General features: G+C 38.2%; 1 protein-coding gene across 1 annotated transcript in view; it reads left to right on the top strand.

Moving 5' to 3' along the window:
• The window catches only part of GABRG3 (gamma-aminobutyric acid type A receptor subunit gamma3), a 349817-nt gene that overhangs the window by 181706 nt on the left and 141783 nt on the right, over nucleotides 1-26328 (top strand). The window contains exons 4-5 of the mRNA XM_075708721.1: nucleotides 6208-6428; nucleotides 8711-8793. Of these exons, the coding sequence (XP_075564836.1) occupies nucleotides 6208-6428; nucleotides 8711-8793 (304 nt within the window). The remainder of the gene's footprint in view (nucleotides 1-6207; nucleotides 6429-8710; nucleotides 8794-26328) is intronic.

Here is a 26328-nt window from a genome sequence, read left to right as displayed (position 1 = left end):
CAAATTCTTGCCTTTTTTCTGAGGACAAGACTCTTGATGTTGTTGTTGTGAGGAATTGTGAAAATGCAGAAAAATGAGAAGGCTGCAGCAGAAGCAACAAAGGCATACCATACTATTAGCCATAGTCATTTAAATAGATCACCCGACTGAGACAGCCAATTAAATTGTATTTTCCAGGATTAACCCACAGCTAAAATGATACATCATGGTAGGAGAAAAGCTTCATGTATTGCCAACAACATGTTAGCTCCTCTTTTGACTGAGAAAACAATGAAAGACTTGGTTGAAAAGCATGTATTTTTCTCTGCAACTACAGATGCCTCAAACCTTTCAAGGTGTTTCCAATCATTAATCATTCCTACACAGCTGAAGGGCAAATAATTCACTGCCGGCTTGATTATTTTCAAGGCACTGATGAAACCACATTGGGAATGTTTGAAAATGCAAAAAATATGCTAAAATCAAGTAGTTGGAACCCTTAATATGTACAGTTATTTGCAGTTAATACGGTTGTTAACTCTGTGTTATGTCCCCTGTCCACAAATCAATAGAAAGTAAGAAAGAAAAATCGTCTCTAGCTTATTGCTCTGTACATAACCACAAAACAGAAAAATACCATCTAATTAAATCATCATTTGATTTAGAAATAGAATCAGTCACTTTTCCTCATCTCATTCAGTCATTTTTGTCAGCAGAAGTTTCAGATATAAAGGAGAGCTTATAAAAATTGAATGGGAAGAAATGTTCTCCATGAGACAATTACTTGCACACTATACAGGTAAAAGGACCATAATCTGTTTTCTTGGTTTTAGAAGTTACTTTGGAAGTTAAGTGAGCATTGCCAAGCACCAATTTTAGAATCCTGTTTTCAAAGATAACCTTGTTGGAGGTGATAGAGAGATTTTCAGTGACAGAATGTTACTTATTATTTTCTGATTGTACTGAATGTTTTTAATAAGCCTTCCAAGTAGAACAAACTGTCCTTTACATGACGAAATGTATAAGATAATGCATTCATTTAAGGGTAAGTTGCAAAAAAGAACTGTTGACAAATTCTTTGGTCATAAGTTAGTCATCATGGGGGAAAAAAGAAAACAAAGACATTTCACTTGGAGGTAGACATTAGCTGCCAGAAACAAGGTTATATATTTTCATATGATCAAACAAAATACAAATAAATTTATTTAATTTTACTGAAAAACATTAGTCTTTCCAGAAACAGTAAAAATTACTGATAATTTAAAATTTCCTAAAAGCCCTTATGTTACATAGTTAGAAATTCAGCTGAAAATTTGTGTATGTTAGGAGTCTTTGATTTGGAAACATTCTAATATTCTAGTTACACATTTTTGCTCTTTCAATTTCTTAAAATTGTTTAATTTATTTAAAATAAAAAAATTCCTTATGTAATCAGCTTTGGATAGATTGTGGAACTCTCAAACAGTCTCCATTTTGATGAAGTCTAGGGAATTTAAGTTATACATGTAACATGCTTTATGAATTTACTTGTAAAGACAAATGTAATGAAATCTATTAAAATTTCTAGTAAATTATTCTTTTATCAGTCCCTTCAAGTTTATAACTGAATTTTGCATCAGAGAAATTTAATGTTATTTCAGAAATATGTGAGGTACTGAAAGGAAATAAGATTTCCCGTGAATTTCCCTTCATGTTAACATGTAGATCTATTTTTCCCCTTAGGGTTGGCCCTTACTTCTCAAGAAGGTCTTTTGAGAAGTGTGGCTCCTCTGGAGTGTAGCTTCAGTTAACGCATCCAGGTGCAGTGTGAATATGTGGTATAAGTGGGAAAAAATCTTGATTCTCTTTTGGTAGCACAGCAAATTATGTGCCTGTGAGACAAGAAAGCTTAGTGACAGAACACTTTACATGACCTTGGCATCATTTCTTGGAGAGCATAGTTTCACCTTTCTGCTGCTGGGAAGAAGTCGTACTGAAAATTTTGCTGTTTTTTATTTCTTCCTGTGTTCATTATAGTAGTCAATGGTTACTGCCAAAAAATAAAAAGGAAAAGAAAGAATCAGAAGGTTATTAACAACATTTCTGGTGCAGCAGTAGAAGAGACCATAAAGAATATTATTAGAGTTGTAGGATGTTGCTTCATCTAAGGCATCAGTTTGCTGAAATCTGATGTCCTGCCTGAACTCTCTAAGTGCAACCATTACATTTCATAAAGATCTAAAATGACAGGTATTAGCTAGCAAATGAAAACCATTCCTATATTATATTATATTATATTATATTATATTATATTATATTATATTATATTGACCTCTATATGAGACCAACATAGAAACCTTTCTTCTAGCAGTTTCTTGTTGGATGATGTGTGTTGGAGATCATTGTGCCAGTTTTGTGCAAAGCAGTATATGGAAGATGTTGACTTCACTGGGAACTGAGTATCTGTTGTCAGTGAAGTTAAAGGTAATTTTCCTGAAATGTGCACAGGCTTAGCTCCATTAGAAGTGAAGAACTGAGTGCCAGTTTCAAAAGTGACCTCTGTCCCTTACTAGTAGAGTGAATATATGAATATCATACCCCATTATCTGCTTGGTTGAAGACTGAAGCAATTACAAAGATTAATGTAAAGGATGTACTGATCTAACATCCTCTTCTAAAAAGGATTAATGGAGAGAATATAAAGGATGAAATTGCAATCCAGATAGTAAATGAAAATGTGCATTTATTTTTACTGGGAAGATTTTGTTTTGTAGTTCGTGCATTCTGACTGAACATTGTGTGCACTTTAAATAAAAAAAAGTAGAGATAAAGTGTTGAAAAAGTCACTGCAACTAATTTCAAATAACTTTGATTGACTTTTCTTTTAAAAATGTTGCTTTGCTTGTTATGACCTCAGCTTACAAAAAGAAAAATGCATTTTTTAAAGAACTAAGTAACTCAGAAGATCTGTGAACCATTTAATTTGAGTTGAAAAGTTTTTAAGGTGAATGGAGTTACAGTGGTCTATTGCAGAGATATTTTGAATAATGACCATTGCTGGCGTGTTATAGTTGCAGTACTAAGTAAAGGAGATGCAAAATGGGTGTTGGACAGTGGTGTTAGCATGGCCCTGCTTCTCAGCTAATGTAATTTGTTTCTCAGCCAGGGTAGTCTACCTGGATAGCATACACAATGATGCATCTATACTGCTTCTAGTACCCACTTTGCTCAGATCTAGCTGCAGTAACTTCTCAGAACACTGTGTTATGGAGCTCAAGGTCTTTCTCTCCTTTGGTGGGGTAGAAATCCTAAAATCCTAAATGTCATGAAATATGTATGATATACTAGAAGGGAATTATGGCTGCTCCTAAATTTAGTCAAAATAAAGCATTCATATAAGATAACCTCAAATATGAATATCATGAAAAAACTTGTCCGGTAAAAAGACAGCACTGTCATTAGCCAGCTGTATACAAATGATCTTTCATTCTATAAATACTGATTCTCACATGTAAGCTAAAAAAAGCAGCTCTACTCACTTAGCGTCTGGAGAAACACATAGACATGTCTGGCATATGCTGTTCTATAGAAGCTGAACGTGCCAAACCCTTGTAACTGGACTTTCAGGGACTAAAATGATACAAAGTTGAGTGTAAAGAAACAAGATCAGCACTCTACCATCTTAAACCTGGTGAATTAAGTGTGTCCTTTCTGAATAATAAGGGTACTCTGTGTACATTGCATTGCATCCTTTAAGTGTGTGGAGATGTGCAACTTTGTGCTCATCAAGATGAAAGAAAAGTCTCTTCAGATTCAAATCTGTCAGCTTCCCTGAGAAAATAAAGTTAATAATACAACGAAAAATGGTAGTGAGACAGGCTATGAAGAAAAATGGTCCTTAATGCCTTTGGTGACTAGGCGTTAATTCCTAAGGTGATCTATTACCTAGTATTTGGATACATGCTAGCACCACTTATGCACCTATTGATCATTTGCCATCAGAGATGGCAAGAGATGAGAGGCCTAGAGGGTGTTTTGGACTAGGATTACAATGTCAGTGAATTAGGTTTCCTGGTGTTATAACATCAGCTTTGGAAGGATGACCTGCCAAAAATGTAATAGCGCAGGAGAACCAGATGTCTCTCAGCAAAAACGCTGTCCTCAGCTCAGACTACAAGGCTCTGCAGAGGGATCTGGACAGGCTGGACCGATGGGCCGAGGTCAATTGTATGAGGTTTAACAAGGCCAAGTGCCGCGTCCTGCACTTGGGTCACAACAACCCCATGCAACGCTACAGGCTTGGGGAAGAGTGGCTGGAAAGCTGCCTGGCTGAAAAGGACCTGGGGGTGTTGGTCAACAGCCGGCTGAACATGAGCCAGCAGTGTGCCCAGGTGGCCAAGAAGGCCAACAGCATCCTGGCTTGTATCAGGAATAGTGCGGCCAGCAGGACTAGGGAAGTGATTGCCCCCCTGTACTCAGCGCTGGTGAGGCCACACCTCAAATACTGTGTCCAGTTTTGGGCTCCTCAATACAAGAAAGACATTGAGGTGCTGGAGCGTGTCCAGAGAAGGGCAACGAAGCTGGTGAAGGGTCTGGAGCACAGGCCTTATGAGGAGCGGCTGAGGGAACTGGGGTTGTTTAGCCTAGAGAAGAGGAGGCTGAGGGGAGACCTTATCGCTCTCTACAACTACCTGAAAGGAGGTTGTAGTGAGGTGGGTGTTGGTCTCTTCTCCCAAGTAGTTAGCGATAGGACGAGAGGAAATGGGCTCAAGTTGCATCAGGAGAGGTTTAGATTGGATATTAGGAAAAATTTCTTCATGGAAAGAGTGGTCTGGCATTGGAACAGGCTGCCCAGAGAGGTGGTGGAGTCACCATCCCTGGAGGTGTTCAAAAAATATGTAGACGTGGCACTTTGGGACATGGTTTAGTAGGCATGGTGGTGTTAAGTTGATGGTTGGACGAGATGATCTTAGAGGTCTTTTCCAACCTTAATGATTCTATTCTGTTCTATCTATAAATAAAACAACATGTAGTACTGTTTGTATAATAGCATTTCTTTTTACACCTTCCCTTTTAAACCTTAGGAATAGACAGACAAAAATGCAATAAGAGCAAGTTCAGAGCGATCAAAGGCCACATACCAAACTTTCCACCAAGCCTTAATTCTCCTTTGTTTAGATATACCAAGAGTGCATCTACCAGGGGACCTAAGGAGGTGGTTTCCTCTGGATTATCCCCAGCCCCTGTATTAGCCTGTGTTGTTTGTGTGACATCAACAAATGCCGTCCCTGTCATGGATGCAGCCAGCCGTGTGATACTGAGAGGGTCTTTCATGACACAGTCAGATGGCCATTTCCACAGGGTTCACAGGTAAAGCAGTCTGGAAGGAGGGAGAGGAACATAAGCAAATGCAAACATGACCTTTCCCAGCCTCCAGTGATTGGAATTCACAATTCAAATACTGGGTTTTGCACAGTTTCTTCCATGGAGTATTAAATGCCTAAATCAGTGTGTCTGTATGTTCATCTATATAATTTTGTCTGTTTGTCCATGTGTATTTTAATTTCTGCAGTTATACCTACTATGACTGCTTACCTACAGAGACACAGCAGTAAACATGGAGTGAAAGAAAGGATGAGATTCATGTAAATTATGATATTAGCCTATTCAGGGCAGTAAACTAGTGACCGCTCAACTCTTAGTGTTTGTGGTACATGAGGTGTCTGTAAAGAAGCATGGACATGCTTTTTCAATTCTGCTGTAGTATGACCTGAAAATGAGTGGCTGAACAATTGGTAAACAGAACAATTAATTTATTGAATTTACACTCCCCGCCCCAAAAGGCATTGTCATAATCAGGGGAATTTACCATTCTCCACCTTACGTGTGTTGCTCCTGTTAATCTTTCACACCTTTTATCAGCCTGCCCTATGACAAAAAAGTCTGCAAATTCTACCTTGTAGCTGTGACTGTTCAGAGACAATGGAAAAGAACATGCTCGTGCAGAAATGCATGGGACCAAGGTGAGTGATGAGTTTGGCCTGCTTTCTAAAGTAGCTAGAGGGGAAAAAAAAAAAAAAAATTAAAAAAACCCCAACAACTATTTCCTCAGGCAGTAAAGGAAGGAAACATTCTCCATTGGCCTGAACATATCCTGCTGCTCCATACCCAGATAGACCTTTTCAAAGACCAAATGGTAGTGGGAAGTGTGGAACTGATTTCAATTTGCATATCATGCTTTCATTGCAGGAATATCAAATTGATATATTTTTTGCCCAGACGTGGACAGATAGCCGTCTTCGCTTCAACAGTACCATGAAGATACTGACCCTGAACAGCAACATGGTTGGCTTGATTTGGATCCCAGACACAATATTTCGTAACTCAAAGACAGCGGAGGCTCACTGGATCACCACCCCTAACCAGCTCCTCCGCATATGGAATGATGGCAAGATCTTGTACACCCTCAGGTGAGCACTCGGTGGCGTGCAGGGCTGAAAGCTTCTCCCCGCTCTGGCACAGTAGTAGTAATTTTCAGTAGTATCTTTGTTCTCCTCTGCTGTTTTCTTCCTGATGCTTACCTGACCATGCTTGACAAATACTGAAATATTCAAGTGTAAGTACTGCCGAGTTTAAAAAACAAAGTCTTGTCTTTCTAAAAAAGAAACCTTGAGAATTGGAAATAGGTCTGTCTAAAGTGTAGAAGTTGGGCTTTTTAGTGCTTCTAATAAAATCAGGAGCATGTAGTCCCATAAAACCTGTCAGAAACCTTTCTGATCAGAATTAGATGCAGGGCTGGATAAAGTATTTCTAGATTCATGCTAATGCCAATACTTGATTCTTCAAATAAGTCACTCTGAAAGATAGTCTGTCACATCTCATCACAAGGGTGAATTGCTGGAGGATAGGCTTTCAGAGTTTTTCTAATTTTTGTGATAGCATCAACTGTATGGTATTAGAAATACTGTATATATTTGCATAAAAAAAGCCTGTGGAAATCAAAATATGTGTTTACTTATGGAAGAGGCAAATTGCTCAGAAGGGAGTTTTACCATAAGCCATATTCCACATGGCAAACTTTTTCAGAAACATCCCTTTCACACTACATTTTCTTCAGTGATTGCGTTCAGCATATTCTGATCATACTTGCAATTGCAGTTGGGCTCCAATAGCAAGTATTTGGCAAACAATAAGAAAGGAACTAAACAGCTGGAAATGCTACTGTCATTTTTAGTGCCCTTCCCTTCTTAGGCTTGCTCCACTGTGACAGAGCTCTTGCTTATTTCAGTAGCCTTTAGTTAAAGACTTCGGTGGTTAGGATGTCAACTCCAATACCCTCTTGGTTGGGTTGTTGGGGGTTTTTTTTGGTTTTTCTATTAAGTCCTGTTTCAGTATTTCAGGGCAAGTTAGTAGTTAGACTTTCATACCTATCATTAAAGAAACTAATTGTTGAATGGACTGCAAAATTTGTCTAAAACAAGGGTAATACTCGACCCAGTGGATTGCTTGAATAAGCATTTTGAGTTTGTGAAAAATGTTCTGAGTCCTTTTTGCCCACTCAGGTCAGCCTCCTTTTTACATAGGAGAAGCTGTTAGAATGATCATTGTTCATCGATAACACTGTGTGATTCAAAAACAATTTATCTGACTCAGGTAAGCACACAGAATTAGTATGGCATGGAAGCGATAACTACTGTATGTCCTGGTACTGTCAGGTGTTGATGAGTGTTCTGTATTCAGGAGAAAGTGTAGGAGGTTCAATCATGCCTTTCCATCCTCTTCCCTTCCCGCTTTTGGATGTGAATGCACTGCTGCTCTAACACTGCAAATCCTCTTCTAGTGTCAGTGCAAAAAAACTGTTAAGTTCCTCACAGGTGACCTTCTCCAAGACAGACGTTTTTTCTGTGCCATCCTAAATCTGAGACACAAACCTTTCCCTGTCCAGTTTGTTAGCTTTTTAATTAGTTTAAAAAACAAAAGAAAAAAAAAGAAGCCAACAAAAAAACCTCATGCCCCACACTTGCTGCATAAATTCAGGCATACAATTAATGTGTCTGTTTCCTGAAAAAGACTGTATAATAAACTAGCACTTAATGCAATCTACCTGGGTAAATAGATTTACTTTGTAAGTTATCAGACTGAGGATTATCTGGTTTTAATAGTCATTTTAAAATCAGCTCCATTCATAGTGTCCTTTATCTTCAGGATATCATGTAAAACAGGCTTTCAAGTGGGGCTGAAGACATTTCTGCTGATTTGTTTGTTACATCTGTACAGCTGAGAATGGCGTGCAGAGATTTACTAAGTTTTTGAGAGGCAGCCCAAAATGACAGAAAGAATTTTAGCTTCATACTATAAGTAAATGCAGAGAATGTTCCTTATAAGATTCTTGATGAGCTTTTAATTTTGTGGAATTACATACCACCACATCAGCCATATTTGCTGTTATTTTTTCAAAGAATAATTGTTTCCATACCATGTCCTTCAATTGCCTAGAGAAAAACATATGTACAGATTTCTTGGGATTAAGAAACTCTTAATGATGTGTCTGAAATTATCTGTGTTTTTTAGATAATTATTATTGTTTTGGATCAGGCCTAAATAGACAATGAACAATCTGCAAATATAGTCCTTTCCCTTCAGGCCTTACGGATGTCAAAGTGCTCTTGCATGATACCTAAGGTTACCCTGCCTCCTCCTCTGACTGTTCATTGTGCTGATCTGTAGTAACAGATGCTTGGTTTCTCCATAGGCTTACCATCAATGCTGAGTGCCAGCTGCAGCTGCACAATTTCCCAATGGATGAACACTCATGTCCACTGATATTCTCTAGCTGTAAGTACTGCTTTGATGCCCTATTGTTGTACACGACTAGTATGAAGAGGCACGTGTTTAATTCTGTTTTCTGTCAGGTTGTTCAACCATTCCACAACAGGTATAGGAAGTTTAGGTTCGCTTAAATATTCAGGGGATTTTTGTTTTCCTCTCTAGCACTCCTGGTCGATGGACTTATGCCATTAAGTTTTCTGTAGATTTACTGTGTTATTTTTGCCAGAACCAACCTTTTTAGTTGATACTATAGTCACACTTTCAAGCAGGAGCATATATTCATGCCAGTCTGTACTAGGTTAATCTATACAATCATGTGACATGCAAATGAGAATAGAAATTGCAGTTTTCTTGTAGAGGTGCACAGCTTGGGGACAAGCCCAGCCATCTCTGAACATCTGAGTTTATAGCAAGTAGCATGGTAATGCCTCTTTGTTCCATAATAAAAGTGAATGGTGTAACTACTGTAAATCTCATTTTCCTTTTACAGCTCATCTTGTCCAGTAGTCCCAATGTTGTATTGTATGTAGTGTTGTTGATATATTTAAAACCTACCTAATTAGGCAAACCAAATACATTGGTGAAATGGATGGAAAGCAAAAGTCAGGTGAGTTAAACTTGAAGTCCAGTATTTCTGTGAAGAAAAGTTATCTTCATGCTGATTCATTTGGAAAAGCTTGAGAGCTGTCTGCTCATGGGTACACCTGCATGGCATTGTAATCCAAAGTCACACAATGCAAGTGTTTTACAAACATTTTTAAAAGGGTCTTCACTAAAGACTTCTTTTTTGATAAACTCCAAGACTCAGGATCTGTGTTCTCCACAAGTCAATGGGGAGTACATTGTTTTGTCTTTCTAATTTTAGAAAATAGCATTTTCTCCATCATCTCTTAAAAAGTGATAGAAGAATAACACTATTTAATGTCTTCATAATAGATGTGCTGTTGTGATAGTAGGGTATTCATTTCCATTTATGAACAGTATACAAACAGCGATCCTCAATCAGAAACCAGATTTGAATTTTGGCTGATGCAGGGTGTATTCTTCTTCCCCCCAGGAAAATGTTTTAAAAAAATCTGCCAGTGTAAACATCCCCTTTTCCCCCCAGACTTTATCACTACGTTGCCATTTTTTATGATCTGTGTGCATAAGTGAGCCTGGGCCAAAATACACAGTGGTGTGTTTAATTCAGATGTGTGGAACATGTGCATACTCAGCTGAACAGGAGGCAGACACCTCCTGAATGAGCTTTACTGCTAATGAACACTTGTCACTGAACTATACGCACCTCAGCTATCTTTAGTTACTGCATAAAGCTACTCTTACTTTGTGGCAATCTACTGTTGATTTGTTGAGGTACTGGGAAAGGACTGTGTGATCTTAAAAATTAAATCCCAGTCCAGAGATACTAATTAAACCTACCACATAAATTTGATGGGTCCTGCGCTAGCAATATCCAAAGGAGGTGAACTCTAATAGACAGGGAAGTTGCTTCAAACCTTACATTCCCTAATAGCTAGACAGTTGCTGAAGGCAATTAAGTTATGCTCTGGGTTTTTTTACTTAAAGAGAAGAGAGTGTGAACTTCAGAAGGTTCCACTCCATGGCAAAGTTTCAAATACATCTTGATTGAAATCCGGAGAGGTTCCTCCTAGTTTAGATCTATTAGCTTGGAGCCCTTCTGCCCTTGAAAACATATATATATTACCATCATACATGTACTACTCTCTGTGGAGATGGAGATTGCATAGGAACAAGCAGAAGCTGAATGTGTCACAGTTTCTATGTGCATTCTTTATAGTTTCTTGCCAGATGGAAAAACCCATGGAGGAATATGAAAAAAAATGTTTTATAGTTTTGTCAACATTTTTGGTCATGCTGATAACAAGAGTTTTATTTTTTTAGGTTCATACTCGATTGTGTTCTTTTCCTTGAACACTTTTAGCACTACTATTATCATAATAGTAGGACATCTCCTGTGGGATTTGTTTCATAACTTGGTTGTATTTTCAGTGTTGCATACATTCATAGCAGTCTTAAGACACATGGCACTCTGTGGGACTTATGAAGTGAATGACTGAGTGAACGCCTGAATGATTTATTACTGCCTGCTGTGACAAGTTTCTGAGGGAACATGCTGATTATGGATTCCACGATGTATGTCTTTGAATAAAATAAAAATAGTTGTAGAATTCACAACACAGCACCACTTCCCTCTGCATCCGTTTCATTTGTTCCCTGGCACGCAGACGAATCTTTGCAGTTTCCACTGTAGGCAAGCACAAAAAAGGATGAATTTCAGACAATATTCCCTGCATCTCTACACACACATATTTGAATGTGTGTGTATATGTGTGTAATATTTGAAATTTCTTACTTTTTATATAAATTTCCCTTGATATTTCATAAATGTGAAACTAATCTCAAATTGTTTCTAGAGTATTTTCCTCTAGTGCCAACTAATTCACACCCTAACCCTGTTGTTGCTCTGGGGACAGTTGCCATTCCTTAGGTGGGAATACTGAGCTCTGCTTGGTCCGGTTGCCAGGATGAATAAGGAGAAAACAGCAGCTTATAAACAAAAGATACATCTCAGTGTGCTGATGTAACTGAGTAACAGTGGTTACTAAAACCTACCTACCCCTTTCTGTTGAAAAACTTTTTCAAGAACGGTTCCTGGAGCTCTTTAGTCTTTTTGCTTATAGGAATTAGAACATAATATTAAAATAATTTGAAACCTCTTTACTCTCTGTGCAAGTTTTCTATGTGCTTCAGGTGATGTGATGAGATGGATCATCTGGCATATCAGGGCATGTGGTAGGTGTGTGTCTGCTCTTGCAGTCCGTATGCAGATGTGTGCTTAGCACACTGCTTATATGAAAAGTTGGCATAATGCAGAGCTGCTATGCAATGTGACAGCTCTTTCCCACTCTGTGTACCAGATTCATTTGATCAACCACATTTGGCAAGCAGGATTCCTTAATACAGAGATGCTACAACATTGGCCTCAATGCCAATGTGTGGTATCAATGTGTGTTTCCCTGTGAATGTGAAGAAAGAATCAATGCTGTGACTTGATCCCAGTGTAGCAATCTTTGATTGATTTTGCTCTATATGATCACATTTTCTTCGTATGATTTTAAAGTACTATATACTACTGCATAAAAATATTCTGTCAGTGTAGTTCTTCATTTGGGTTGATTTATCCTCTTAGGCCAAGGGAGGCTGCTGTGCTGCTTTTGGTACTCAAGTACCATATTAAACTGTCTTGGTTATCTCTATTCAGCACTGATTTGAGCATTGTGGAAATAACTTAATTTCAGGATTCTGCTATAAAATTTCGTTTATTGAGGTAGTATAAACATCAGTAAGGAAGAAGAGGTATTCTGTCTGAAGGAAGATGTCAGCACTAGAATAAATAAATAAGACACAGGCAGCAAAATGCAGGCTGGAAATGAGAAGTTAAGCGCAATTAACTGTGGAACTCCTACCATAGGCTACTGTGAGTGCTAAAATTTTATAAGGATTCAAAAGTGTTTGGACAAATCATTGAAAGAAAAATGCATTGGTAGCTATTAAGCATAATGAGATCACTCTGTACTAATGGTCACTTTTTTTTTTTATTCTGAGGGATTGAGCCTATTTCAGATTAAATAGTAGGCAAAAGTGGCTGTATGGCTAAGCGACTTGAATGAATTCTTTCCTCTTACAGTTGCCATGTGGCTTGTTTCCAGCTTGCCTGTGTGGTTTTGGTTTTGATTTGTCAGCCACTGGTGGGACAAATGTTTTTGATTTTCTTAATTTGGGACGACTAGGCCCGCTACAGAATAACGTGAGCATTTTTTTGCACCTATGCCTACACAACAGTTAATTGTTCAAGGTGTTAATTTTTCAGCTCAGAAACAAACGTTCACCTTGTCTCCCCATCCATGTGCTCAAGGTTAACTTAAATTCCTGACACTCCTTCAGGTAATAACATATGACAGCCATACTAAAATGAAGCTGTCAAACCCATTACACCTTGTTTAATGCATCTGGTCAACTAACTTACTAGTTATGTACAGGGAGCTTTATGGTGGGAATCTGTGCTAGCTGCATACCTGAGGTCTGAAACAATTTGTAAGGCCATACTTCAGGCTCTATCAGATGCAGTAATATTGAGCTGCAGTGCAAGATGCCAGAACAAAAATAAGACTGAATTGATTAATGGGTTTTCATTGCTTTATTCTCTCGCTGCTGTTCTGATCAAACTGCGTACACTGCTGTTCATTTTAAAAAGCACCTTAGATTTAGGCAATAGATGGCATTTTTTGTAGCCAATTACTTATCTTTTCCCTATTGAGAAGGTCTACATTGTCCTGAATTGCCCATTACCAGAGGATTGCTGCAAGGCAGGAAAAGATAGGCATGCCTGGAATGCCATTCCTACTACAAACACTAAAATATAAACACAAAGGTTCACAAACAATTCCAAGTGTTTTCAGTTCAGTTGAAAATAGAGGAAAGCAAGATTTCCAGCTATTGATGGTCCAGTTTGCTCAGTCAGGTCTTAAAACATGTACTTTTAGCCTTCTAAAAGTTCAAATTTTTATTTAAGTGATGCATAAAAACATGCAAAGTATTGCAGAAAACAAAGTAAGGAAATGTGAAATGCATTTAAAAGAAATTCTCCAAATCTAACATAGTGCTTGAAAGAAACAGATCCCATCTTTCTAAATATAAACTCAGTTCAATCAAATGTTACCCCTTTGAACATGAATCGTCTTATGGATATGCAATCAGTACTTTGAGCCTCATGTCATTAATTTTCTAACAGAACTAGCTGTCATCACCAATTTTAATATGTTTCTCCTAGCCTAGAAAAGTAAATGCTGGCTTTGTGGAATGAGTTGTGCTTTGTTTCATCTCATGTATCATCAGCAGAAGCATTAATAAAGTCTGAGGACAGAATTTTACTCCTGATGAAGAACAGGCTGGAAGGAACACAGCTTAATGTGCGTATCTCAAGAGGAGTTTCATAAAAGATGCTGGGAAGGCATTGCAATGTGCAGAAAAAGCTTTAATACACATCTGTTCTCTCTGTAATGGGCTGAACCAGATCATAGGGCATCAATGAAAATCTTGATTCAGGTTGTGTGATGAGCACATTTTAGGTGTTGTAGCTTTTTCCTCTTCCAGGAAGGTACCAGGACGCATCCATCCTTCTCTTCAGAAGGCCATCTTTTTCAGAGAATAGTCAATATAGAGAGGTCTTATAGGGAGGAAAAAAAAAAAAAAAAAATAGTGGAAAATTTAGCCTTTGAAAGTTTCTTCCCAAACCCTGTATTTAGCATATGACTTGGGTCATATATGAAAATTCATTAATACAATATAGGAAGCATATCTGTGATAAATCCCTCCTCCTGTTCATCCTCTTATCCCTCTCATACACAGACATTTCCATATCTTCTTATTTCTGTTGCCTTCTTTTAGACTTTTCTTTTTTTTTTTTTTTTTTTCATTACACATTTTTTCAAATACCTTGGCTGGTGTGCAAGGCAATATTCAAAGACAAGTTGACCATTCCAAAGATTTATAAGGAGTGCATGATTCTGTAGGGATCTTCTTTGGTCTTGTTAAACTGTAAGCATTAATGTTTCTAAGCATTTTTTCCCTGAGGTACCCACAATGACACCTGGATATACTGAATTTGAAATATGTTATAGTTTTATGTGTGCAATTTCATTTCTTCATTCCAATAGCTATTCTGAGTGTAGTCTGCTACTGCATTGCTCAGTTGTTAACTCTCCTTACATTCCCCCAAAATTCCCTGCAGGTGTTTCTTTTTTAACTAACATAAATAATGCATTGTTTCTTAGAGAGTCAAATATTTATCTAATTCCTTGACTGCTCACTACTTGCTAATTCACTACTTGTCTATGTGTGACTCAATACATTTCTCAATACGTAAGAGACACTGCATTAAGTGTCTTTTAGGTTTTTATGACTCTGTTTTATAGCCAAGCCAAGACTCATAAAAATTTTACAAGTTAGTTTGCATTGGAAGTTCTGCTAATTTTTATCTAATTGCTCCAATAGGATGTACTATATATCTATGAAATTGGTCAAATTCATCCATGGTATAAGTACATCCACTGTAAAGTTATACTTTCTAAACCCAATTTATGGTAGATTCATGCCAAAGTAGTACGTATTGTATCAGTGTGGCATTACTCTTTCTGTTACTCCTCTGTCTCATTGCATGAGGTATATCAGAGACACCTTTCTAAACATTTACTGCTATATGATTCAATGCTGATTCCAAATTTATACAATATGTTGTGATACAAGAGTAATAGACTTAAAACAATCTGATATTAGATCTGATAGTGACCAATACACAAATGATCTTTGTTTCATAGAAAAAGCAGTGAAACTTCCCTGAGCTTGAGGGTTGTCCATTGCCTCCCTTATGATCAAGGAGAGTTCATGGCAGTGGTTAATTCATGTATTATCCCTTGCTTTTCTACTCCTCAGAAGGAGCTAAGGTTTTGGCCTAGTAGCAGACCACATATCTTGGTCCTTTTATAGTGACTCTTGAGATTTTTGTCCATGAGATTGAAGGCTCCTCTGGAGAGGCAGCAGCTGCAGTTACTTCCAGCAAAAATGAGACCCTAGAGTAAAATTACAGCAAGTTCTGATTAGTGAAACCTAAAATGCTTAACTCATGATATCTTGGGTCCAGCAAACTCTTCCTGAGAGTGTCTGGATTGATGGTAGGCTATTCCAGGAACCTGGCATCTACCCCAGTTTTGCAGCAGTCTTCCAAGGATCCTTGGTGTCTCCATTTACCCTGCACCGTTGCCTGAGGAAGATGGGAAGCCCGTGTCCAGTACAAACTCTCTAGGCAATCTGCTGCAGAGTCAAAAAAATGCTCTTACTCCAGGATCTGACAATTAGGATAGGCAACTGCATTTCAGGGATAGGATCCCCCAGCTCTGACCTAGGTTTGAAGAAGGAGACCGGAAGACCCAAAAATCCCAAGTGCAGTCTAGCTTCTCAAAGCAACCAGTCTTATTTTTCTGAATTTTCTATTAGTAAGATTAAAAAAAACATCAATACCAAAAACAATTTTAGAAAAGACAAAACCTGCCTGCAAGCCTTTATTTTTTTTTGGCAAGAATATATGTAGCTGACTAAGTTATGCTTACAGTGTCAGGAGAAAATAAGAGAAAATACTGAAGCAAGGCAGGTCGCTGGTTGCATGTCTGACAGCTGAATATATCAGTAAAAGGCCCTGGAGTCTGCCATGTGACAATCATTGTTAGTGCCCATGATTTCATCACAGATCTCATGATGTTTGGTGTTTACTTGAAGCCAAAACCCCTTTAAGCATGTTATCATTTGCCAATGTGCTCGCTCTTTTTTTTTTTTTTTTTAAACATTTGACAGTGTGACACAAATGTACCACAGGCAAGAAGAAAATAACTTTCTCCCTCAAATGTAATACAACACCTATGATATACTATGTATTTATATTATTGTTATTAGCTTATTTAGGTATGTGATAACTGATTTGCAAATGAATCTGATCTTTATGGAGAGGCTGGTCCATAACTTTTAAATTCCTGGCATCCCTGTGTTTGTAACTTCTGACATATAGAGCTTATCTTTGTGTCATACAGAGTATCAAAAGACAGTCACGCTCCTTTCCATCATATTTTTTAACATGAGACGGAGTGACTGGTTTTAGCACTCTAACAATTGCTTCACAGGACAATGTTGGGACCATCTGGAATAGAAATCTGCGCTCTCTTGGTTAGGGATTCATAGCAATCCATTCTATAAATAAAGAATTGTCTGTAAGAAAGATAAAAGTGACCCTTTATGGGTCTTTTATTTCAACATAAGAAAGCAGACTGAATGACTTGCATGGTGTTGCCCTTACAGGCAACACTCAAGAGGTGAATCAATAGTCAGCAGTGCCCAAACTCTTAACAGTGCAGTGCATAGCTCACTCCTCTTTGGGTTATGGGTAGATTTTGATCTTTGGTGGTTATCTTGTTCCTTGAATAAACTTCCTAAGGCACCTTCCAAGATGCATGCTCCATTGTGCATGCATAGTATTACATCATATGCTTATTTGGTGTTCCTTTCTTTTGGAGTGTTAGATTTTTACAAATGCTGCTATAACTACATATGCTTATTCCTTGTGGCCTCCCTTGATGTAACTGAAATGTATATCACCAAAAACATAAAATGTGAAAGTACAAGTGAAGGTAACCCACTACCAGGCAACTTAAAAGCTGCAACAGTTCCCTTCTCCTACCCTTATTTGCACATTTCCAAAGGCAGGAGACAAGCTTGCTTGAACCCAAAAGGTTCAAGCTATTTTAGGCCCCTAGTAGAATACGTAACATATTTTTGAAGAAACAAAGAGCGTATAGTTTCCTAATTACTTTAGTTGTTGTAATGAGTAGATTAAAAAAAAAAAAAATGTTTGTGTTATTGTCTTCTGTGGCCACCTCAGGTGCCACACTGAAAGTTACACTAATGCATCTGCCAACTGTGAGAACTGTGTGCTTGAACTCACTGGTATCTTACAAGAAATGAAGAGTTGCTTCCAAGTGTAGAGAAACCATTTGGCACTATGAGAACCAAGAAGGACTGGGCAGGTGTCAGAACCAGAACAAATACCAAATAAAATCACTGAGGATGAGAGAAAAGAACAAGGAGAGACCAGAATCGCCAAGGTCAGCCAGGTAACCTGCAGTATGCCACTGAAGTTTAACAAAAGCAGTGACTATTGACTCTCAGATTAAATGCATCTTGGGTAGAGCCCAGTTGATGCTTGTTATTTTTGCTAGGTTTGACTGACCAATGATAATGAGGTTAGTAGGAGCCATCAAAAGTTTACTTGTAACAGACTCAAAAAAAAAAAAAGGATGAAAACATCAAGTCCTCAACCCATTAGCCTTGTCTTGTCGATTTTGTTTACCTTTAACACAGCCTGGAAAAACAAGGCAGCCTGTAAAGGAGAAATGTTACCCTGAGAAAAGGCCCCTCCCTTTTCTTGTTTCTGCTTCTGCAAAATTAACAGAAAAGCCAAAACATACCACTAGTACCCATGGAGCTAAGAAAGGGAAGAAAGTAAGGCAGTCATGCAGCTTTGAACATTGTTTTGCTAACAGTGCTAGAGGACAATCAGGGAAATGTCCTGTGTATCTGCTCCCTTAAGAGGGATGTTGCTGAGGTCTGCCTGGCTGGATCCCTTGCTCTGAAGGGCAGGTCTGTCTCCTTAAAAGGTGATTAACTTTGTGTAATGGGCATGCTATATGAAAGATAATAAAACTTTAATAATTTTTCATATCTGGGTAACATATATGTCTCTCAAAACAAAATACACTGGGATCATATCTCTTACTATCAGATAACCCCTCAGACAGACAAACAAATGAGTGATAAGATTTAGATAGGAGAAAGCAGAAACACAAATTGAGACATCAAATTTAATTTTAACTCAATTTTTAAATAAGTATTTTTATATTCTCCCATATGATGTAGATTTTCAACTGATTCTTCTTTAAGAAGCACTGCAGTTTTGTATATCTAAATATAGAGATTATTTCTGTGGAATGGAAATTAAGTTATATTTAATGTTTGGGTTAGCCATGCACATTATAAAGTTTTTTTTTTTCCCCTTATTTCTTTCATAATATGACTTCTGGCAGTTTTACCACTAATCTGTTAAAGCTCAGGAATAACTGACTTTTCCACAAAACCTTTCCACCAGTCATAAGAAAGAAAACATAGGGTGACATGTAGATCGAACAAAAGGTACGTGCTATTCTGGGACAATTGGCCAAATCAGAGAGCTTGTGTAGAAGACACTGAGGCTCCTTTCTAGCTTCTCCTACCTGAGTTTCTTTCCTAGGGAAACCAAGGCAGTATGGGGTGGGCTGATGTGTGACCTTATTTGGTAGGAGGGGAGCAGGAACATCTAGGAGCTCAGAAGTTCTCCCAGCTCCACCAGCTGCAACGTAACCTTAACCAGACTTCTTGTTTCATCTTGTCTGTTGCTTTTGCTGCCACTTACATTGATGCCTTTTGGTGAGCACAGGTGAGCAAGGGTAGCTGCACCTGCCTCCTCTTCTTGGTCAGCCCTGAGTGCATCTGCTCGGGGAATGTCCCAGTTAGAGTCTGTTTTTTCACTCTGGCAGCCTGTTTTGACATCTGTGTTTCTTCCCTTTGAAAAACCACCACCAGTGAAAAACCAAGAGCCTCATTAAAACAAATCTGATTATCAGGAAGTAGAATGAATTGAAGTTCACCTTATTTAGGTCCTTTATCAATATTTTTCTGTTTTCATCCTTAGCAACACAAGTTACTAGAAAACTACATCAGAGCTGTTCCATGCTTGACATGGGCCTCTTATGCAATGAAAAGATGAACAAAGTTTATGGTCTGGGTCCCTAAGCTCAAGGTATTCCATACCATGCCCCAGAATATATTAAAGCCATCTAAATTCCTAATTGAAACTGTTGCTTGACTAGAACAGAAGAAAATAATATGTATGAAAGGCTGATAAAAAGTTAGTCCTTGATCTGTAGATGAACATCTTAGAAAAGAAAATCCGTCCTAATCTCTCCATCTTCTGCTGTGTTTTCTTTCCTCAGTAAAAACACAAGTAACATGAGCATAACAACAAACTTACCAAAAGAATCTCTGTTCTTTTCTCTCTCTCACAGGCATGCATCCTTCTGCACACACCCACTCACATACAGACACACCTAGAAGAATGAGAAAGGATTAGAAAACAGATAGGTGATAGCTTTCAATCTTTTCATTACTGGCAGGTGCTCAGCTACTAAGGCAACAAGCAATATGCAAGCAGCTGCATAGAATTAAACAGGATGAAGCAAAAAGAACAAGCCCTACTGTAAATCCTCTGAAACAGACCAATTCACTGTTTTTTAACTTTTCTTCATGGAATATATGTCAAATATTTAGTTATGGCCTTGAAGCACCCTGATGCTGTTATGATTATATGTCTTCCCTTTATCTACATTAACTGATTTGACATTTGAATGCACATTTCCTATAACTGTGTTTAAAAAAAAAATCTGTTAATATTGTAGTCTTCATGGGTTGCAATGGTATACTCTGCATATCTCATGACATTTGAATTGATGAAGGCTGAATGTCAGAGCTGACGAATTTTCAAGGATTTATTTTTTTTCCTTTGAAAAGGGGTTATTCCTGTGAAACACAAACTTTTCTTTTTGAGAAATGTACATTTTAACTTTGTGAAATGTTTTAGGAATTTTTGGTCCTCAACAGAAGTATCTACTCTATAACATCCTGAGGCACTGGAATCCTGAATATGCGATGCTTCGTTTCAAATCTCATCTTAAAAGGACAATGGAGAGGTTCTCAATATACTTTTGCATTTTGCCTGTAAGTGGTCTGATCACACACCGGCAATTTTACAGTTTTTGAATCATTTCTGACTCTGATTTTTTCACTGCAGAAGGTGAAGTCAATATGCTTATTGTATTTCAAAATATAGCACCTAAAGAAAAATAGTAGCTATTTTGCACTTACAGTACTTCCTATGCATTTATCTGAAAGGGAGCAAAAATACCACCTCATTTAGGACAAAAATGGTAACCATTTAGAGCAAACAGTCAATGTTGTCCACGTTTTAATTCTGGAAGGTCAGTTGTTCTTCTCAAGTTAAAAAGAAGAAAAAGTAGCAAGAATTGCGTTTTTGTACCTTACAGGCATTTTCTTCCTGTATTGATTGACTTCAAATGAAGCTACAAGACCAAATGAGCATGGAGAAGTTTGTCTGCAAGTGATAACTTTCAACAGAAGGGAACTTTGAGATCTGAATGGTGTATTTGTTCACAGCAGTTGTCTGAAAATCAACATTTCAATAAGACAACATTGCTTGCCTCTGGCAGCCAGAAAAGGCAACCACAAACTCTTGGATAAATGTCTCGTATGATTAAAAGGAGACTGAGATATCCAAGTGTTTCATGACATGGTATTTCCTTTCTTTGTTTTTGTTTGCAACACCTTTCCCCAAAGTCCATCATATTGAAATCTTTAAAGCTTTTCTTGTCTAACCAACACAAGACTGCAGAGGGGAAGATAAAAGGCTATTCCCAGCAACTTGCAAACCTCAAAGTTGTTTGGAGGATTTGTACTGTAGGTTTTTATTGATTTATGTGTAAAATATGGCAGTATTTCTTATGTCAAGGCTTAGCAGAATTGGCAGCCAAAAATCCTGTTCTGTGGTACTATCAGATTTCAAAAGTTAAGCAAGCTAAGACTAGTCACTACTTGTATGGGATTTTCAGCAAGAAAACCGAAATGTTTCTGTGATTCCAGAATGACAATCGCACTTTTTTTTTTATAATTGTGTTCGCTGTGATTTGTTATAGCCACCAAAAGGTACCTTCCCACTAGTATCTTACATAACTGTATGTACCAAAGCAAAACTCGTTAATGGCCAGTGCATGGTAGTAATCTTTAATGTTTAGATACTATACTGAAGTGCATGGTGGAGTAATGTGACAATTGTCATTACCTAAAGCAGCGGAGGTTCTGACTTGATAGAAGGAAAAATCATCAAGGAAAGTCAAGCATTGGAGCAGGTTGTCCAGGGACATTTTAAAGTCTCTGTGCTTGGAGGTTTACAAGACACAGCTGGATAAAGCCCTGAGACACCTGGTCTGAATTCAGTATCAACCCTGCTTTGAGCAGAGACATCCTGAAGTCCCTTCCAACATGACTGACTCTATCGTAACATCTTTTTCACATTCAAAGCAAGATTTATGTTAAAATATTCAATCTTCCTTATAAAGCAATTTGTTCATATTCAGAGATAAAAATCTGTGTTTGTGAAAACCATCTTTCCCTGACAACTTTTTAAGAGAATCAGTTTTCAGTGTTGGCTTTCATAAGGAACTCGAAAAAGGGGGAGGGGGAGACAAAATGAAAATTGTTGCAGCTTCCTCTTTGCAGTTTGGCTGTGGGTCAAACAATTTGTGAACTGTTAACATGGAATAACTTATAAATAGGTACTACGATCAGTACCCTGTGAGAACAAAACATGTGCTTATCCAAAACGTTGAGGCTGTATCTGTACCAGTAAACTAAACAAAATCAGAGCATATTCTTAGGTGCTGGAACCAGATGGCATGACTGGATTGTTGGAGCAGCCCCTTGGCAGGCCTTTGTTCTTTGCTTATTGGCTTTCACCCATTTTCCAGGCATGGATTTGGGAAGGTGAGGAGGAGGGGTTGCACTTTATGTAAAAGAATAGATTAAACGCATGGAACTCATCTAGGGAATGAGTGACAAGCACCTTGAGAGCTTACAGCTAAAGATCAGAAGACAGACCAATATGAGTGACATCATGTCAGGCATCTGATGCAGATCACCTAATCAAGAAGATGAAGACTTCTTTAGGTAGCTGGAAGAAGCTGCCCAATCACAAGTCCGGGCACTCATGGAGCACTTTAAGCACTCTGATATCTGTTGTAAGGGCAGTATGGTTAGACATTAGCAATCCAAGAGATTTCTACAGTGGATTGATGACAGTTTCTTAACACAGGTGACTGATATGCAGACTAGGACGTCAGTTTCTGGTGTACTTATTACACATGAATAAGGAAGAACTGTCTGGGGATGTGGGAGTCAAAGACAACCTTAGCTGAAGCTACCATGAGGTGACACAGTTAAAATCCTATGAGAAGTAAGCAAGACAAATAGTGGAATCACGACTCTGGAGTTTAGGAGAGCAGAGTTCAGCTTGTTCAGAAACCTGCCTGGCACAGTTCCATGAGACACTGTGCAAAGGGGCTGAGAGCTCATTGACCTTCAAGGACAGCCTCTTCAGGTGTGACTGATCAACAGAACCCTACAGTGGAAGCAGACTTAGAACAGATGGGCAAGAGTGATGAACTCAGGGAAGGTTGTGAGGAATGAACACCAATTATCATCAAGATATCTGAATTTATCTCAACACAAAGGGGACTGGATGGTGACCTTTGTTTTAGATATACAGCTGTACCAATGGATCATTTGGTTGTGGTTGTGTAAACAGCCTTCCCTGGATAATTAGTAGAGAGTAATGTTTTCCTGAGCTAGCCAGACCAGAATGGAGGGCAGAAAATTGCATATGTGACTCAGCCCAACATAAAGTGTAAAAACTGAACAACTAACAGAATGTACTTTGAAGACAACACATATATTCCTTCCCAGAGACTGGGGAAGTCCAGCATCATGATGGTGAAGCATAGGGAGACTGATACTGGGAATCAAATTTTAATTGTGATTCAACTGCATATTGCAATTGCTGTATTGTGCTATTGTTGTCATTTCAGTACATTGCTGTAGCACTTTGCTAAATCAAAATCCTGTGTAATGTCAAATACCTACAAATAAGTAAGTCTGGTATTAAGCATTAAGCCCTCCTCATGCGGAGTATCTAGAAGAACCTAGTCAGAGACTAATGGGCTCTGGCACCAGGGCAAAAGAAGAGTCTGCTCCAGCATGCAGTGTGTCAAAGAAACATGGCAGAAGGTCAGCATGGATGAATGGGGAACCTCTGACAGAGCTCAAACACAAAAAGAAAGTACATAGAAAGTGGAAGTAGGAAGAAGCTACCTGGGAGGATTATAGAGACATTGCCGAAGCATGCAGAAATAGTTAGAAAAGCTGAAGAGCACCTAGAGTTGAAACTAGCAAGTGATGCAATAGCAACAGGAAGAGTTTCTACAAGTACATTGGCAACAAAAGGAAGGCTAAGGCAAATGTGGGCCTGCTACTCAAAAGGGCAGTGTTCCTAGTGACAAAGGACATTGAAAAAGTTGAGGTACTCGATGCCTTTTTTTCTCACTTTTTTATTGGTAAGGATTGTTCCCACATCCCCAAGCCTATTGGCAGGGTCTGTGAAGTAAACTGTGAAAAACAGAACTAGGAAGCACTTACACTGGTTGAATATACACAAATCCATGGGACCAGGTGTAGTGTGTCCAATGGCCAATGTCATTGCAAAGACACTTTCTATCACCTTTGAGAGATCACGGTGATTGAGGCAGATTGCTGATGGCTGTAAAAATGCAACATCACACCTGTTTTCAAGAAGAAGGATCCAGGTAACTACAGGCCACTCAGCATACCCTCAGTCCCTTGGAAGGCTATGAAGCAAATCCTCCTTGAAGACATCTCCAAGCAGAGGAGGGACAAAAATTTGATTGGCAGAATCCAGCATGGATTTACCATGGGCACATCATGCCTGACCAAACTGATTGCCTTCTGTGATGAGATGATTGGCTTTGTGGAGGGGCAAGGCAGTACATGAGAGGCCAAGGCTGCCACACAAAGGAACCTTATACAAGCTGGAGAAGTGGGATAGCAGAAACCTTAAATAAAGTTTAATACAGGGAAATGAAACTTTCTGTATCTGGGATGGAATAATCCCATGTAACAGGGGGTTACTGGCTGGGGGTTGGCTGGCTAGAAAGCAGCTTTGCAAAAAAGGACCTGGGTGTCCTGGATTACTTTCTATAGTTGAGGAACCCTCAGTAAAAGACATCATGTGTCAGTGGGAACACAGAGATGAAATAATTTGAAAATATATTGCAGAATGGGAGAAAAGCCATACACCTCAGAATTTTTTTAAGAAAGCATTTATTAGCAAACTAAAATCAAGCAAAGTTATTTTGAGTGCCAGCATATGAATTAAATATTTGACAAGTAATACGAGTGAAACAGAAAGGGGTGGGCAATGTAATAACTTTTTTTGGAAAATGGAAAAAGTAAGTGTAATCTTGGTATCTGGATTTAAGTTCATTTGCAAATCAAATACTCCCCATGAAGGCACACAGTATTCAAAAGAGGATTTGAAAACTAGAAATTGCATTTTTATTTCTTTTTGGCTAGCTTGAATAAGGTACATCAAAAGCTTACATCAACTATTATTTTTATGGTCTGTATTGAAATTAGATTCCCTATATCTATTCAACAAATTCATTCAGCTATTCAGTCTTCATCAGTTGTGTTATCCTCCATCTCATTAATCAAACAAGAGAGTAAAGGAGGGAATTGGGAAAGAAAAATCTTCAAAATTTATTCTGTTATTTCTATAGCAAAAAATATTCTTCAGTTTTTCACAATTTCAGTAATGATAGTATTGAAAGAGAAATTGAGAAAAATACTTGATGGTTAGTAAATACAATAAAGAATGTCAAGATTCACAGAAGACTTTCCTTCAAGTTTAAAAGGCATTCTGCGTAATACATTTTTTCCTCTTTACTGAGAAGAACATTCTGTAATGGTATACAACCCAGGTAGTTGTTGACAAGGCAAAAACAACAGACATTTGGGGGGGGGGGGGGGAAACCACACCAAAACCCAGGACATACTTACAAAAAAATTGATGCCCCTGAAAAAGTCTGGTGGAAATTTTTCCCCAGTTCTGCCCCTGGGGAATGTAGACTCTCACTCAAGATCCCATTATTGTACTCTCATTAGAACAACAGCAACATCTATATTTCACTCTTTCCATTGGTCTTATGTCATGCATTTACTGCCATCTCTCCCTCTTTGTTTATTTGCCTTCTTTGCATCTGCTTCCTCTTTGTTTTCTCAGTTACCCTGTGGTCAATTTGATATTACCAAGTATTACCTTCAGGCTGTTGGCTTGATATTTCTGGCTATGCCATCTCTGCTCTGTTTCCTTATGGACTCAATGCTTGTCACAAAATCAGCATAGCTAGCAAATTTTGGAGAATGGGACCATGGATCTCCATAGTAATTGCCACCTGTTACCATGGAGGAAGCACCGGCTACCTTCCCATTCTGAATAGGGTGCTTTTCTGTGATGAGGCAGGCATCAGAGAACTGGCACTGTCTATGTGTACATTAAATATGGGCTTACAGTGCTCTACAGCTGCCACTTGTCTTCCCTATAATGAAATTCTTGGATATCTTGCATAGGTTTTGCTCTAGGGTGTAGGGGTTTTTTTTTGTTGGTGGTTTTTTTGGTTGGTTGGGGTTTTTTGTTGCGTTGTTTTTTGTTTTTGTTTTTTTTTTTTTCTGGAGCATTTTCCACAGCATTCTGTGTGCCTGAGCTAATTTTAGAAAAAGAACTCATCTAAGGTAGTGCTCATGGTTGTCAGTGCTTCTGATTTTCCAGATGTCAAATAACATTGAAGGTTATTTCATTTTCTCTAAGCCAAAAGTCAACATATCAAGAAGCAGCTGGCCAGGTAGTACTAGTCACTCAAACACCGTATTGCCAGATGTAATCCTTGTACTTTTGGCATATGTCAATGCTCAATATCACTTTCTGTCTGTCGTCTCCTGTACTGAGTGGCAGAAAAAATATTCTTATCTAATTAATATATTTTCTGTATCTCAAAAGTCAACCAAGAACCATGAGTAAGAACTGATAAGGTAAGCAATAGTTCTTCTTGGCAGATATGTACTTCCATTGGTATAGTATTCTTCTGAATAGCAAGTAGAGGCAAAACTCTTTTCAAAACA

The sequence above is a fragment of the Pelecanus crispus genome, chromosome 1, assembly GCF_030463565.1.
Source record: "Pelecanus crispus isolate bPelCri1 chromosome 1, bPelCri1.pri, whole genome shotgun sequence".
Lineage (NCBI taxonomy): Eukaryota > Metazoa > Chordata > Aves > Pelecaniformes > Pelecanidae > Pelecanus > Pelecanus crispus.
This window is presented reverse-complemented; position numbering and strand designations above follow the sequence as displayed.